This window comes from Notolepis coatsorum (assembly GCF_963971535.1).
Source record: "Notolepis coatsorum genome assembly, chromosome: 5".
Lineage (NCBI taxonomy): Eukaryota > Metazoa > Chordata > Actinopteri > Aulopiformes > Paralepididae > Notolepis > Notolepis coatsorum.
The window spans coordinates 22142868-22156774 of record NC_140169.1 but is presented as its reverse complement, the minus strand read 5'-3'; the positions used below and the strand labels follow the sequence as shown (position 1 = coordinate 22156774).

General features: G+C 42.5%; 1 protein-coding gene across 1 annotated transcript in view; it reads right to left on the bottom strand.

Moving 5' to 3' along the window:
* Positions 1 to 13907, bottom strand: part of nup35 (nucleoporin 35) — a 98878-nt gene that overhangs the window by 45456 nt on the left and 39515 nt on the right. Inside the window, exon 8 of the mRNA XM_084314647.1 lies at positions 252 to 404. Coding sequence (XP_084170773.1) covers positions 252 to 404 — 153 coding nt within the window. The remainder of the gene's footprint in view (positions 1 to 251; positions 405 to 13907) is intronic.

The window sequence follows — 13907 nt, the reverse complement described above, 5'->3', positions numbered from 1 at the left end:
TCGACGTGACAGTAAATGAGGAAAACCTCAGTTGCCTTTTGAGTTTAAATAAAGGTTTGAAATGAAATACCACATAGTAACAGACACCATAGATAGATGTAGATGTACAGACAGACAGACAGACAGACAGACAGACAGACAGACAGACAGACAGACAGACAGACAGACAGACAGACAGACAGACAGACAGACAGATAGATAGATAGATAGACAAACAGGCAGGCAGACAGATATAAAGACAGACAGGTTACCTGGTAGTCGCTGCTGGATGCCTTGTATGCAGCGCTGAGAGGTCTCATGGAGGAGTGAGGGGTGGAGGGACGAAAAGGTGAGGAGGTAGAGGATTTAGAAGGAGTGAAGACTGAGTTGGAGGATGAGACTCGATCTGACGTCTCCATCACACCCTGAGAGACAGAGAAACAATAATTACTAGGGATGCCCCGATCACGTTTTTTGCCACCGATCACCGATCACCGATCGTCGTGAGCCATATCGGCCGATACCGATCCGATACCGATCGTTTTTGATTAAAAAGAAATTAAAAATTATTTTATATAATTTTTTTTTTTTTTTTTTTAATAAAATATATATATAATATAATTAGACTTGTACTTGTATTATCTGCGAGACATCGCCACCACGCAACAAGTCAAAATGCTCACTATCTGCAAACAGCTCCACTGTCTGTGTGTACTCTAGTAGCCCTAGCTCCAAAAAGGATTCTCCGGCGCTGCAGCGGGACCCTATTGGTAACGTTATGCTTTGGTCATTTCACATTCAGCAAGCCCTCAGCTCGAATACGCATTCAATCAATGTTATAAGACATTGATATCAGGAGCTATCTGTAGCTACTGCTAGCCGGCTAGATGACGTTAAGACAACTATTTAGTTCAATCGGACATTTCGTTTTGAACAGTGAATTAACGTCAGCTAACGCGAGCTAACGGAGGTATCAACATGCACTACAAGACTTGCTGGAGCATTTGTTGATATCAGGAGCTATCGGTAGCTAGCCGGCTAAATACCGTTAGACAATGCCTACTAAAAGTGAATAGTTGACTGGGTAATTTTGTTTAAACAGTAACGATAGCTAGGTAGCTAACGTTAGCTCAGGTCGAATGCACTATCTAGACTCAGCAGAGGCGGTCCGCCTCCTCTGTGTTTACAAACTCTACACGGGTACGGGCGGGGCTAGGGAGGAGGAGCAGTTTGCAGGTCCTGTGTGTCTGAGACAAGCGAGTGAGATATCCACTTGATCAGTTTCCGCGATCGGCGAATATGACTAATTATCGGAATTCCCCGATCGCATATTTATACTAATTATCGGCCGATAACGATCGGTGGCCGATCGATCGGGGCATCCCTAATAATTACCACCATGAAATCTTTTTTTTTGCAATATAATTAATGCTACATTATTTGCTTTTTTCATCATACGTTTGGTTGGGCCAATTAGGCCTCCCATGGTTTTGGTGATTCAAGACCTTTTTTGCCCCTGGTATGACACCTGGATTAATAAAGGAACACTTGGCTTAACCCCGCGCGCACTTCGCGCTCATCTGCTGGCTCCGAGGTGCATTATTTTGCCGTGCAACCAATACATTGTTGGAAAGTTGAATTTGCCGCCTTTCGATCGTCACCACACTCAACCTATTGCGTGCTTCGGGTCTCGAGTTACAAGACGAAATATCCGGCGACCATCATTTGACAAGCCATTGTGACCACGTCCGGTTGTGAACGGTCCTGAATTGACCAGTCACCACTGATGGCGAAAATGATTGACTACCGTTGTAGCCAAGGAGTGTCTGCTCCAAAAGCGATCCCAGATGAGCGCTCATTGCAACGAGAAAGGGGCAGAAGACGACCAACAAGTTCTTTGTTTTGACTGGCGCGTCTGGCAGTGGACGGACCTCTCTGCCGCGTTCGACACGGTCGACCACTCCACCCTGGTCGATCGTCTCGAACACAGGCTAGGTATTGGGGGGTCTGCCCTAAACTGGTTCGCATCCTACTTGAGCGGCCGCTCCTTTTCGGTCCGTTTGGGTGGACACTCCTCCCCCACAGCTAGTCTACCGTATGGGGTCCCCCAAGGTTCCATCCTGGCCCCCATACTCTTCTCCATCTACATGCTCCCTCTGGCCGAAATCATCCAGAAACACAACATTTCATATCACTTTTATGCCGATGACTCCCAAATCTACCTTCCCCTCAACCCCTCTGACACAGCTAACCTAGACTCTCTTAAAAACTGTCTTAGGGACATAAAAAGCTGGATGGCCCTCAACTTCTTACAGCTAAATGAAAATAAAACGGAGATCATTTTGTTTGGCCCCCCCTCTTCCACCAAAACACTCTCCAACAGCCTAGGACAACTCTCCACCCACCTCAAACCCCACGTCAAGAGCCTGGGTGTAATCTTTGACCCAGAGCTCAAATTCGACCGGCAGGTAAATGCCGTAGTCAAATCATGCTTCTTCCAACTCCGCAACATCAGTAAAATAAAACCAATCCTTTCACCCGTCGACCTGGAAATGGTAGTCAATGCATTCATCACTTCACGCCTTGACTACTGCAATGCCCTCTACACCGGCATCAGTCAGGCAGCCATGTCCCGCCTCAAAATGGTCCAGCACTCTGCAGCTAGGTTCCTTACCGGCACCAGAAAGAGAGAGCACATCACACCAGTCCTAGCCTCCCTACACTGGCTCCCAGTCCCACTTAGAATAGACTTCAAAATCCTCCTCCTCACCTTCAGAATCCTCCTCCTCACCTTTAAGGCACTATCGGGTGCAGCACCCCTATATATCACAGAGCTCATCACCCCCTACGCAGCACCCAGGTCACTAAGATCCTCCAACCAGGCTCGGCTGGTCCCCCCCCCCCCGCACCAGACTCAAAAAAAGAGGCGATCGCTCCTTCAAGGCCGTGGCCCCCAAGCTATGGAACCAGCTTCCCCTGGAGATCCATCCTGCCCCCTCCCTCTTGTATCTCTTCTTATGCTCCTCTGTCCCCTGTGTGCTACTGTACTTTGTGTTCCCCTATCCGTGTGTTGTCCTACTGTCCTATTCTCTGAATGTACGGTCTTGTCCTGCTGTGCCTTTTTGTATTTTTGTATTTGTGTATTTTATATTAGGACATTGATTTTAAGCTTCGATTGTACAGCACTTTGGTTGGCTCTTGTGCTTTTAAATGTGCTATATAAATAAATTACTTGACTTGACTTGGACGGCCATTTTGGATAATCACGCTGAATTCTTGCGGTACACGCATTACAAAAACCTTTGAAAAACACACATTTTCCAGGCGGCTGGGTAGCACAGCGGACTAAGCGCCTGCCTACCACCGCAGAGACACCGGTATCGAATCCAGCTGTCAGCGGTACCTCCAGCTTGGTCGGTCGTCCATACTAACCAATTGGCAGTGTTAGCGGGTGGGAAGCCGGCGGGGTGTGTATCCTGGTCGTTGTAAACAGCGACTCCTACAGGTCGGTCGGGGCGCCTGCTCAGCGAGGGAGGGAACTGGGGGAAGTAGTGTGAGCCTCCCACTCGTTACGCTCCCCCAGTGAGAGTCCTCGCTGCCAGGTGAAAAGAAGCGGCTGGCTGACTCCACATGTATCGGAGGGGACATGTGATAGTATCTATCAACCCTCCCTAGACCGGCAAGTGGGGGGCAAATGCGCGCAACAACCAGGAAGGGGAGGGGGGAATTGGCATAACGACTAAATTGGGATGGGAGAAAAATACAGAAAAAAGGAGAAAAAGTAGATAAAAAAAAAAATAACACATTTTCCGTGGGATTTTTATACACTTTGGACCTGTATGACTAAGGGCGCTTTCACATATAGTTTTGGTGGACTCGGTGCGGTTCGGGGGGTGAAGTTGCAACATTGTTGCATTCTTCATTTGGTTCGTCTGCATTCACATTGCAATTTGTCAAGCGCACCAAACTTTCTGAACAATGTCACGCGGTCGAAAAGGGCGCTAGTCTATTGGACACAATAGAGAGTGGAACTGCGTGTGTGTGACTGCAAGCCCTAACGTGTGTGCGTGAGACATGTTTAGCGCATGCTTGTTTTGCAGTGAATGCACGCCGTCACCGCAGTGTTTTGTTTCGTTTCCTTCTACCCAAGATGCAGTTTATCAGGTCACTTCCTATATTTGGTCCGCGTTTGGTCTGATGAAGCGAACTGAGACCTACGTTTTCAGGTGGACGAGAGTTTGCGTGTTTGGTCCGCACCAGAGTTCGACTGAGCATTCACACCACCCCAAAAAAGCGGACTATCCGAGAAAACGAACTCTGGTCCGATAGTCCGGACCAAACAGCTCTGTTAGAAAGCACCCTAAGATTTCAGGCTATGGAACCATTATGCTTTCCAGCTCCTACCTCTCAGCTGGAACCCAAAAACAGGCATCTGGCAACAAGTCAACACAAAAGTAAGGAGCAAATATTTTATTTCAGTGTTTTATTTCAAACCTCTGTTTCTCTATTACATTAGCACTCAACGTGATTTTTACACTTTATTGTGTAAGAAACTTCAGAATGTTACCTTTCAAAAGAGACCAGACTCATGCATGCGCTATACGTATAATGAATCGCAAATTACTTTGGGTATGCAATCGTCGGGCATTTTATGCAAAATGTGGGGTATGCTTAACTCAATGGGTGCCAATATCGAGTTAACTAGTTTTTGGATCCTTTGATATTTTTCCGTTGATCCCCGGAACATTGGAATTGCAATGGCGATCGAAATCCGCCAGGTGGCAGTATCGCCTACCGTATGAACATGGACCAGCTATTACAGCCCACAAAACAACTAGGTACTCTTGGCGAGCAGCAGTGAGCAGGACACATTCGACAATGGCGATCACCTAGAGCGAACTATTGGATATTATGAAGAAGACTAAATGGATTATATGGATGGTGATTATGGACGATAAGGTGCGTTTGTTGGACCAAGCACCACTGGTAAAACATAAAACTATAATCAAACCGACCGATGAGGAAACCTATTCGGCTCCGTGGTATAGTCTGGCCCGAGCACACAATAGTAACCTGGCTGCAATGCAATGGCGAGCGAACTATTGGATATTATGAAAAAGACAAAATGGATTATTATAGATGATGATTATGGCCATTAAGGTGCGTTTGCTGGACTAAGCACTACTGGTAAAACGTAAAACAACTATAATCAAATCGACAGATGAAGAAACCTATTCGGCTCCGTCTATAGCAGGGGTCAGCAACCTTTTTGACATGGAGTGCCTGTTTGAAATATAGTTGTAACTAGTGTGCCTCAACAATATTCCATGCATCATAATTTTTTTTTCTCATAATCAGGTCTTTTTAACACTATGGCCGCCAAGGACGCCTTACCTTGTCATTCCCCGCCATGCTAATTCTGCCAATGACGCCGTAACACATCATTGAGATCAATATTTCAAAAATCTGTGATCGCAATCATATTTCTCCCGCGGAGACTTGAGATCTACTGTTGATCCCCTCTCAACTCTCCAACGGTTCAAGAGCGCCATCTGGTGGCCGATCGGCGGATCGCCCAAACCGGAAACGGAAACTGGTGCTCATCCAAAATCGGTCCGACCACTCGCTATAGGTCCCGGGACTCGGGCTCGACACAATGGATAGCGATCCGTTACCAATAACTCGATAAACAACATGATTTGGACGTATATACTATTATACAACCTGGAGATGGATCGCATATTTCAACATCCCATAATAGGAATATTTTTGCTCCACGCTCATCGCCCCGAGGAGACTGGGGTAAGATTCAACGTTTTTTTTTACAGTGTTCGATACAAACTGCTCTAATGATCATATCACCCACACTAGATGAATCATCTAACGTTGGCCACGGAATTATAAACGACCCCCCCCCCCATCCGGTCAACATCAGATGATAAGTAGTAACTTCTAGAAGCACGTCCATTTGAAATTTGTTATCTCGCGCCGATCGCTATCAAACTGTATTTGATCATCAATATAATGCATTTAGGGCTATAAATCACGTTCTGCAGAATGCTGCAGAAAACGATAAAAACATATTTATACTTTAGACCGTATTTTAGTATGAATATGTGAATGAAAAAGTATAACGTTGCTACATCCTGAACGATAGATAATTGACGTTGAATGGGCCATAGTAATGTCAATTTAGCAATGCAATTTAAAAAGTTATAGCCCTGCAAAGAAGGGGTGGGGAACTTCTCCATAGACAAATAGAGCTGGCAGAGGATGGTATAATGATGTACATAAGCCTGGCAAAGAAAGTGTTAATGATAATTTTTACATTATTGTTATTGTTATTATTAACAATATTATTATGATGGTTGTATCAACCCTAAATCTGAGTTGGGGGGGGGGGGGGGGGTGCAATGCAGACAAACAGCTGCATACAGTGTACTGTACGTGTGCCGTCATAGCTCCACCTACAGGCCTAATGGAGAACACCAGGAGAACACCAGGATGTGGTGAATGGAGGGTGAATGTGAGGTATATCGTGTAAATAAGTTTTGATTGATCGCAAGACTACACTGTAAAAAAATGTATAATAATAAGTTACCAGAACTTAAAAATATTGAGTTCAGTTACTGTGCATTAAGGTTTTCAGTTTTCAATCCATAATAAGTTAACAGAAAAATAAGTACACAACCACATTATTTCAACCTAATAAAACTATGTGTATTGTCATTGTTTTAAGAACACAAGTTGACTTGGTAATACTCACATTGAGAAAAAAAATGGCTTTTAACATGTGCAATGTTCAATGATATAGAAAAATAAATAATACAATTTGTTGATTAATCCCACTGGTCACAATGGTGACCGTAATAATGTTTTTGTTATAAGGCAAATGTTACTGAATGATGTAGCAATGTATTTCCAGCTAAATTGAAATAATAAACAAATAAAGGGTCTCAATTAAATATGTGGTAGTAAAAAGAACCTGTGGGAGGATTTCAACAAGATAAATGCGATATTTCAAAGCAGTTGGTTAGCGAGTTCCGGTGATGACGTCAGTGTGAGAGAGACGCTCCTGCTGTTCTCCCCAAACCCCACCGAGAAAATGGTAGTTTAAACACTACTTATAGTCAACAAAGTTTTAATCCATGGTAGAGTTGGAGTAACCCTAATAATGTCAACCAACGAGGAAAAGAAGAAGAAAGGACAAGGACGCGCCACAATTGAAACTCGCTCAGCGACAAACAAACAGGATGACGCCGAAGTTGAACTTGAACCTGGCGCTGCGGGTGGCCGCGACGAGGAAAGTCAATGGGAAAACATCGCTGCCCGTGTGGTTCGCGATGTGACTGAAAAGTTAAGTGCCCTGATGGACCTAAAGCTTACTGCCCTGACTGCAACACTTGAGGGCTTTAATAGCCGACTGTCAGACAATACCAAACGCATTACAGAGGAGGAATCCCGCATCTCAGCGGCCGAGGAAAACACATCAACAACAGAAATCGGACTGAAAAAGCTGGAAAAAACAGTGACGACTCTACAACAGCGGGCGGAAGATGCCGACAATCAAAGCCGACGTGAAAGCATTTGTATTATGGGTTTGAAAGAGGGGACAGAGGGCACACAACCTGTTAAATTCTTCGAGACCTGGCTTCCAACTCTGCTTAATATCGATACAGAAAAAGGCAGCGTGAAGATTGACAGGTGTCGCAGGGCTGCAGGAGACATCCAGCCTGATAAAACCAGACCTGTGGTCATAAAATTTCAAACCATGCGAGATGCACAACGAATTACGACAGCAGCACGGGCGAAAGGCGTACTGAACTACGAGGGCAATAAACTTCTGATCAGACCAGACATCTCCTATCAGACCAGGATGGAAAGACGTAAATACAACACCGTGTGTGATCAGCTCATCAAAAAAGGGATACGATTTAAAATGCGCTTCCCTTCTAAACTAACTATTACACACAACGGCGAGGACCACTCTTTCAAGACCCCACAAAAAGCGGAAGACTATCTGAAAGGCGTGGATTAAGGTACTGCCCACCCACCCTACACATGGATCGGACTGATGAAATGCGCTCATGCAGAACGGACTGAGATCTCTCTCTCTCTCTCTCTCTCTCTCTAGTTTTGTTGCTTGCTTTTTTTCTCCTTTTTTTTCCTCCCAATCTTTTTCACTGGCACACCTCACATTATACTGGTATAGGTTATTATGTATTAAAAGACTAGATTTTCAAGACCCCACAAGAAGCGGAAGACTTTCTGAAAGGCGTGATTAAAGGTACTGCCCACCCTACACAGGGATCGGACTGATGGAATGCGCTCATGCAGAACGTATTGAGGTCTCTCTCTCTCTCTCTTTCTCTCCAGTTTTGTTGCTTTTTTTTTTCTTGCTTTTTTTCCTCCCCATTTTTTATTTTATTATTATTTGTTTTTTACTGGCACACTTCACATTATACTGATATAGTTTATTATGTATTAAAATACTAGTTTTTACAATTGAAATGTCCAGCTTTGATATCAGACACACAAATATTGGGGCTCCCCCCAACCCCCACAATGAGTTGGAATGGAGTAGTCTGGATAAAACTATAAGGCAAGCATATCTATAACCTATGGAGTGCTACAGTAGTTCATGGTTATGATGATATTTTCTCATAGTCACCGTATTCTCCCGGGCTCTCCCTGCCTTTCTTTTCTTTTCTGCTTTTCTTTTAATTTAATTTGTATCACTTTATCTGATATGGGCTATACAGCTTCATGATATGCTTTAGTCACGTGATTTATGGTTTAAATACTCTTAAACTCCTTCAGATATCAAACAATGGATTTAAAATCATGATTATAGATCAGTGGCACAACCATCTTTGTCTTATTATTATTATTATCACATATTACACAGTATTCATGCAATTCAGACAAACAAACAGACCAATGTAACTCCAATTTGAATATATACACAAAAAATATGATTCATTCCCATAGTTTTTTTTTTTTTACTATTATTATTATTATTATTATTATTATTATTATTATTATTATTATTATTATTATTATTATTATATAGCCCCCCCCCCCCCCCCCCCCCCCCTCTTCTCCTGATTGCAATTTTTCCTTTAACTCCATAAGGGCCACAATATGTGGACAAAATAATGTTAATAATAAATAAGAGGGATTAAACAGAAGAAAATGGTCATACTATTTTTTGTCAAATTATCGGATGAGAGTAGCCTATATTATCTTTAAATATCTGATTGAAATTATACCTACAGACAAGGAGTGAAGCTCCAGTACTATTGGGTTCTGTAACTATTTACTACCATTTGATACGGCGGTGTGGGGATGGGGGGTGTGTGCGGAGAGGGGCCGATCTCTGTAGGGATTTTATCACTCGGTAGATTGGCCCTTTACTCTCCCGCGGCGGGACTCCTCTCAGCTTCACTGGAACGATGTTAATCATTTTAGCCCATCCATTAGGGATGGGCCATATGTGTTTTATGTGTAACCCGTCTGTGCAAGACGTTAGGGTTATTTTGTTTTATGTACTTCACCCCCTCCCCCCTCCGTTCACCTCCCCCTTATTCCAGCCATTTAGAGACCTGCCCACATTAGCTTCAATAGGCTCCCAGTACGCACTCATGCAACACACTATGTATTATATGAGTTTTTGACATGAGTGATCTTAAAATTATAACCCTCAATGTGAAGGGTATAAATAATGTGGTCAAGCGTCAAAAAATATTGCATTACCAACAACCACACAACAACATGTATAGATTATGGCTAGTTTGAACATAATGATCTGGAACACTGGTGGAATAAATAAACAACACAAACGAAAAAGCGTGCTCACACTGATGAAAAAAGAACAGGTGGACGTGGCTCTGCTAAGCGAAACGCACATTTTAGAGAAAGACATAGATACGTTAGCGGACAACACATATCATAACATCAGTCACTCTTCCTTTGGAACGAGAACTCGGGGAGTAGCCATAGTCGTTAGACGGAAGTTGAATATTGAATTGAAGGGAGTATGGTCTGATGCAGATGGTCGGATAACTATAGCTAAGATTTTACACAAGAACAGAAAAATAGCGTTGGTAGCGGTATACGCCCCAAATTTATACGAAGTTAGTTTCTTCACTACACTTACCAGAGCAATGTTAGACCTTCCCGAATACTCATTTATAATTGGTGCGGATTTTAATGCCATTTGGAATCCAAGGATGGACAAATCAAACCCCTCCTTTTCCAACGAACAAAAAAATTCATCTAATGCATTAAAGGATTGGTAGAAGATTACAGGTGTAAATGACTTATGGAGATCACTCAACCCCATGACCCGGAAGTACTCTTGTCGATCTGCGAGACATAACACATTATCCAGAATAGATTACGTTTTCACAACCCCGAGACTATTTGATAACTACGATGTGGAAATGATACCCAATGCATTGTCTGATCACTGTTATTTACTCTTAAAAGGAACATTTGGTATACTATCATCCCGAGCCCCAAGATGGCGATTTAACACGATGCTGCTTAATAACAAGGAATTCATTACACAAATCAAAGAAGCTCTTACGGTATTCCTACGGATAAATGCGAATTCGGTGCAGGACCCCAGAATATTATGGATGTCGACAAAGGGAATGATCAAGGATTTCACCGATAGCTTTTCCTCCCAAATACGCAAGAATCGATGCTCAAAACTGGCTGAACTGGAAACGCTTTACTCAACGTTATTTAATTCTTTACAATACAACAACTCGGTTCAACTGGAAAATCAAGTCAATATACTAAAAAAAGAGATTAACGCCATATACAGACAACAATCTGAAATGCAAATACGTAGCACAAGACAACAGCAGTACTCCCAAGGTTCCAAACCAAGTCACCTATTAGCTATGCGATTAAGAGTCAACGCAAAATTTGCAGATATAACTACCATTAGAGCACAACAAGGACTTGTTACAGAACCCAAAGAAATAAACACGACATTCAAAGAATTCTACTCCAACTTATACAAATCAGAAACGACCTTCGATCAAAACAAAATGGACACATATCTTAATCAAATTAACCTCCCTAAACTTTCAGAGGATGACGCTAAACAGTTAGAAACACCGATCACACTAGATGAACTTAGGGAGGCCATATCTGAAATGCAAAGTGGTAGGGCCCCTGGAAGAGACGGTATCCCACCAGAAATGTATCTCTCTTGTTGGGACATAATTGGACCCTTATTACTAAATATGATTTTATACTCAGTCAAGGAGGGGAACTTCCATAAGAATGACAATATTGCACTCATAACAGTCCTCCTTAAAAAGACAAAGACCCCACCGAGTGCGGTAGTTATAGACCTTTAAGCCTCATCGGAACCGATATCAAACTGTACTCTAAGGTATTAGCCATCAGACTACAAAAGCATATGACGTCTTTAATTCATCCGGACCAAACTGGCTTCATAAGAGGCCGCCTGATCACTGATAACATAAGACGATTACTACACGTACTAGATGCTAACAAGGAAGACAACACACCTAAGGCGATGCTGTCCCTGGATGCAATGAAAGCTTTTGACAGGTTGGAATGGTCGTATCTATGGGCAGTATTAGAAAGGATGGGGTTAGGAAAAGGATTCATTGATATGATTAAAGTATTATACAAAGACCCATCGGCCATGATTACAACAGGTACAATCACCCCCGAAATCTTTCCAGTATCACGGTCTTCCAGACAGGGTTGCCCTCTTAGTCCCGGACTATTCGATCTATCATTAGAGCCTTTAGCACAATATATAAGACAATCCCAATCCATAGAACCAATTGTAATCAAGGGCACACAACACAAAATTAGTTTATATGCGGACGACGTAATACTGTTCATGCAAAACCCCAACACCGCATTGCCTCATCTTCTCAAGTTGATTGAGGACTTTGGAGATTTATCGGGATTTAGGATAAATTGGCCGAAGTCGGCCTTCCTCCCACTTAACGCCCCGGCAAAAAGAAATATAACCCTCCCAGAAGATATACCGATGGTAAAACACTTTAGATGTTTGGGAGTTGAAATATTCCCTACCATAAGCCAAACGGTGAAGCACAATTACATAAAAATCCAAAACAAAATCAAATACGACCTTGTCAGGTGGTCAAAACTTAAAAACTCAGTACAAGCACGGATATCAATAGTTAAGATGGACGTCCTACCTAGAATCAACTTCTTCAGCTCAATGCTACCGTTACCCCCTCCAAAGGGTTACTGGAAAGAATTACACTCCTCCACATACAAATTTATTTGGAATAACAAACCACCACGTATAAAAAGATCCACCGCACAGAGAAACAAAGCAGACGGTGGTATGGCATTTCCAGATTTCCACCACTATTTTAAGGCGTACACTTTAAGACCACTGACAACATGGTTTGATCCCCAAGCATCAGTATCCTGGAGAAATTTAGAAGAAAATATAGTAGCTCCACATAGGCTGAAGGACATAGTGTACACCAAATTATCAATTAAGCAATGCGAACGGAAATTTGGCCCCATAATCACTCATGCGATCCGGATATGGCGTGAAACACAAAAAAAATACTCTATCCCACATAAATGGCATAATCATACTCCCTTATTCAATAACAATGCACTCTTGATTGGAAAACAACCTATAAGATTCCCTAGATGGGAAAAGCAAGGCATACACACATTAGGAGACGTTTTCAACAAACAGGGTTTTTGTAGTTTCGATGAAATACGCAAAAAATGTAATCTCACCAAGTCCTCATATTATTTTTACGCACAGTTATTGGCATGTTTGAAGGCTCACGGTGTTCCATTAAGGATACCAATTGTACACCACAGATACCACAAATTCTTCTATGAAAAAGAGACATCGAGAGGTTTTGTTTCAGATTTTTATCATCAATTACTAACGGCCTCGTATGAAACCCTCCATCTAGACTCAGTCTGGAGGAGGGATATACCAGACCTGGAGATAGACTTTGACTGGCAAGAAGCCTGGGCAAATGTACGCCTTGCATCAAGGAACCCGGACCATCAACAAATCAATCTTAACTATATTCACAGGACATACTTAACTCCTATATGACTGAACAAAATGGGTCTTAAACAAGACTCCAAATGCTCCTTATGTACAAATGGGGACGAAGGGACATTTATGCACATGTACTGGGACTGCCCACCAGTTAAGATATTTTGGAAAGAAGTGACCCAGCAATTGTCAAATCTCTTAACTCTGGATATACCTGTACACCCCTCTGTATTACTGCTGAATGATGTCTTTGAGCATGCAGTACCTCCACAACTAAAGAGATTGGTTTTATCCGGTATCACAGTGGCTAAAAAGCTGATAGCATCACGATGGTTTCAAGCGGAAAAAATGTGCCAGAAGGTCTGGATTCTTACATATCTCGATGTGATTTATCAAGAAATATCTACAGCAAGAATTTTGGGTCTCAATGAATCCAAAATGGCAATGTGGTTAGAAGTGGTGGAGAGAATAAAAGCTATCATATAATGGTAGTGTCTGGTTAGGAAAAAATTATAATGGTTGGATTATACAATGGGGGGTCCGGGAGAGGGGGGTACGAGCTGGAGCATATGTGTATTTGTATATCCTATTGTGTGTTGTCATGTTTGTTTATGTGTTTGTTTAAAAAATAATAAAAAAATAAAATACAAATATTTCAAAGCAAAAAAAGAAAAAAATATGCTGCCCCCTGTGCCTATGAAAATACCCCCGCGTGCCTAGGGTTGCCTACCCCTGGTCTATAGTCTGGCTCGAGCAGATGAAGAAGACGGACTACCTAACGTTATATGTATGATCCTGTTCTGATTCAAGACACTTTTGGACTCGTAGTGAGAAATGGAGTACCTCTAAACCAAAGGTAACGTCT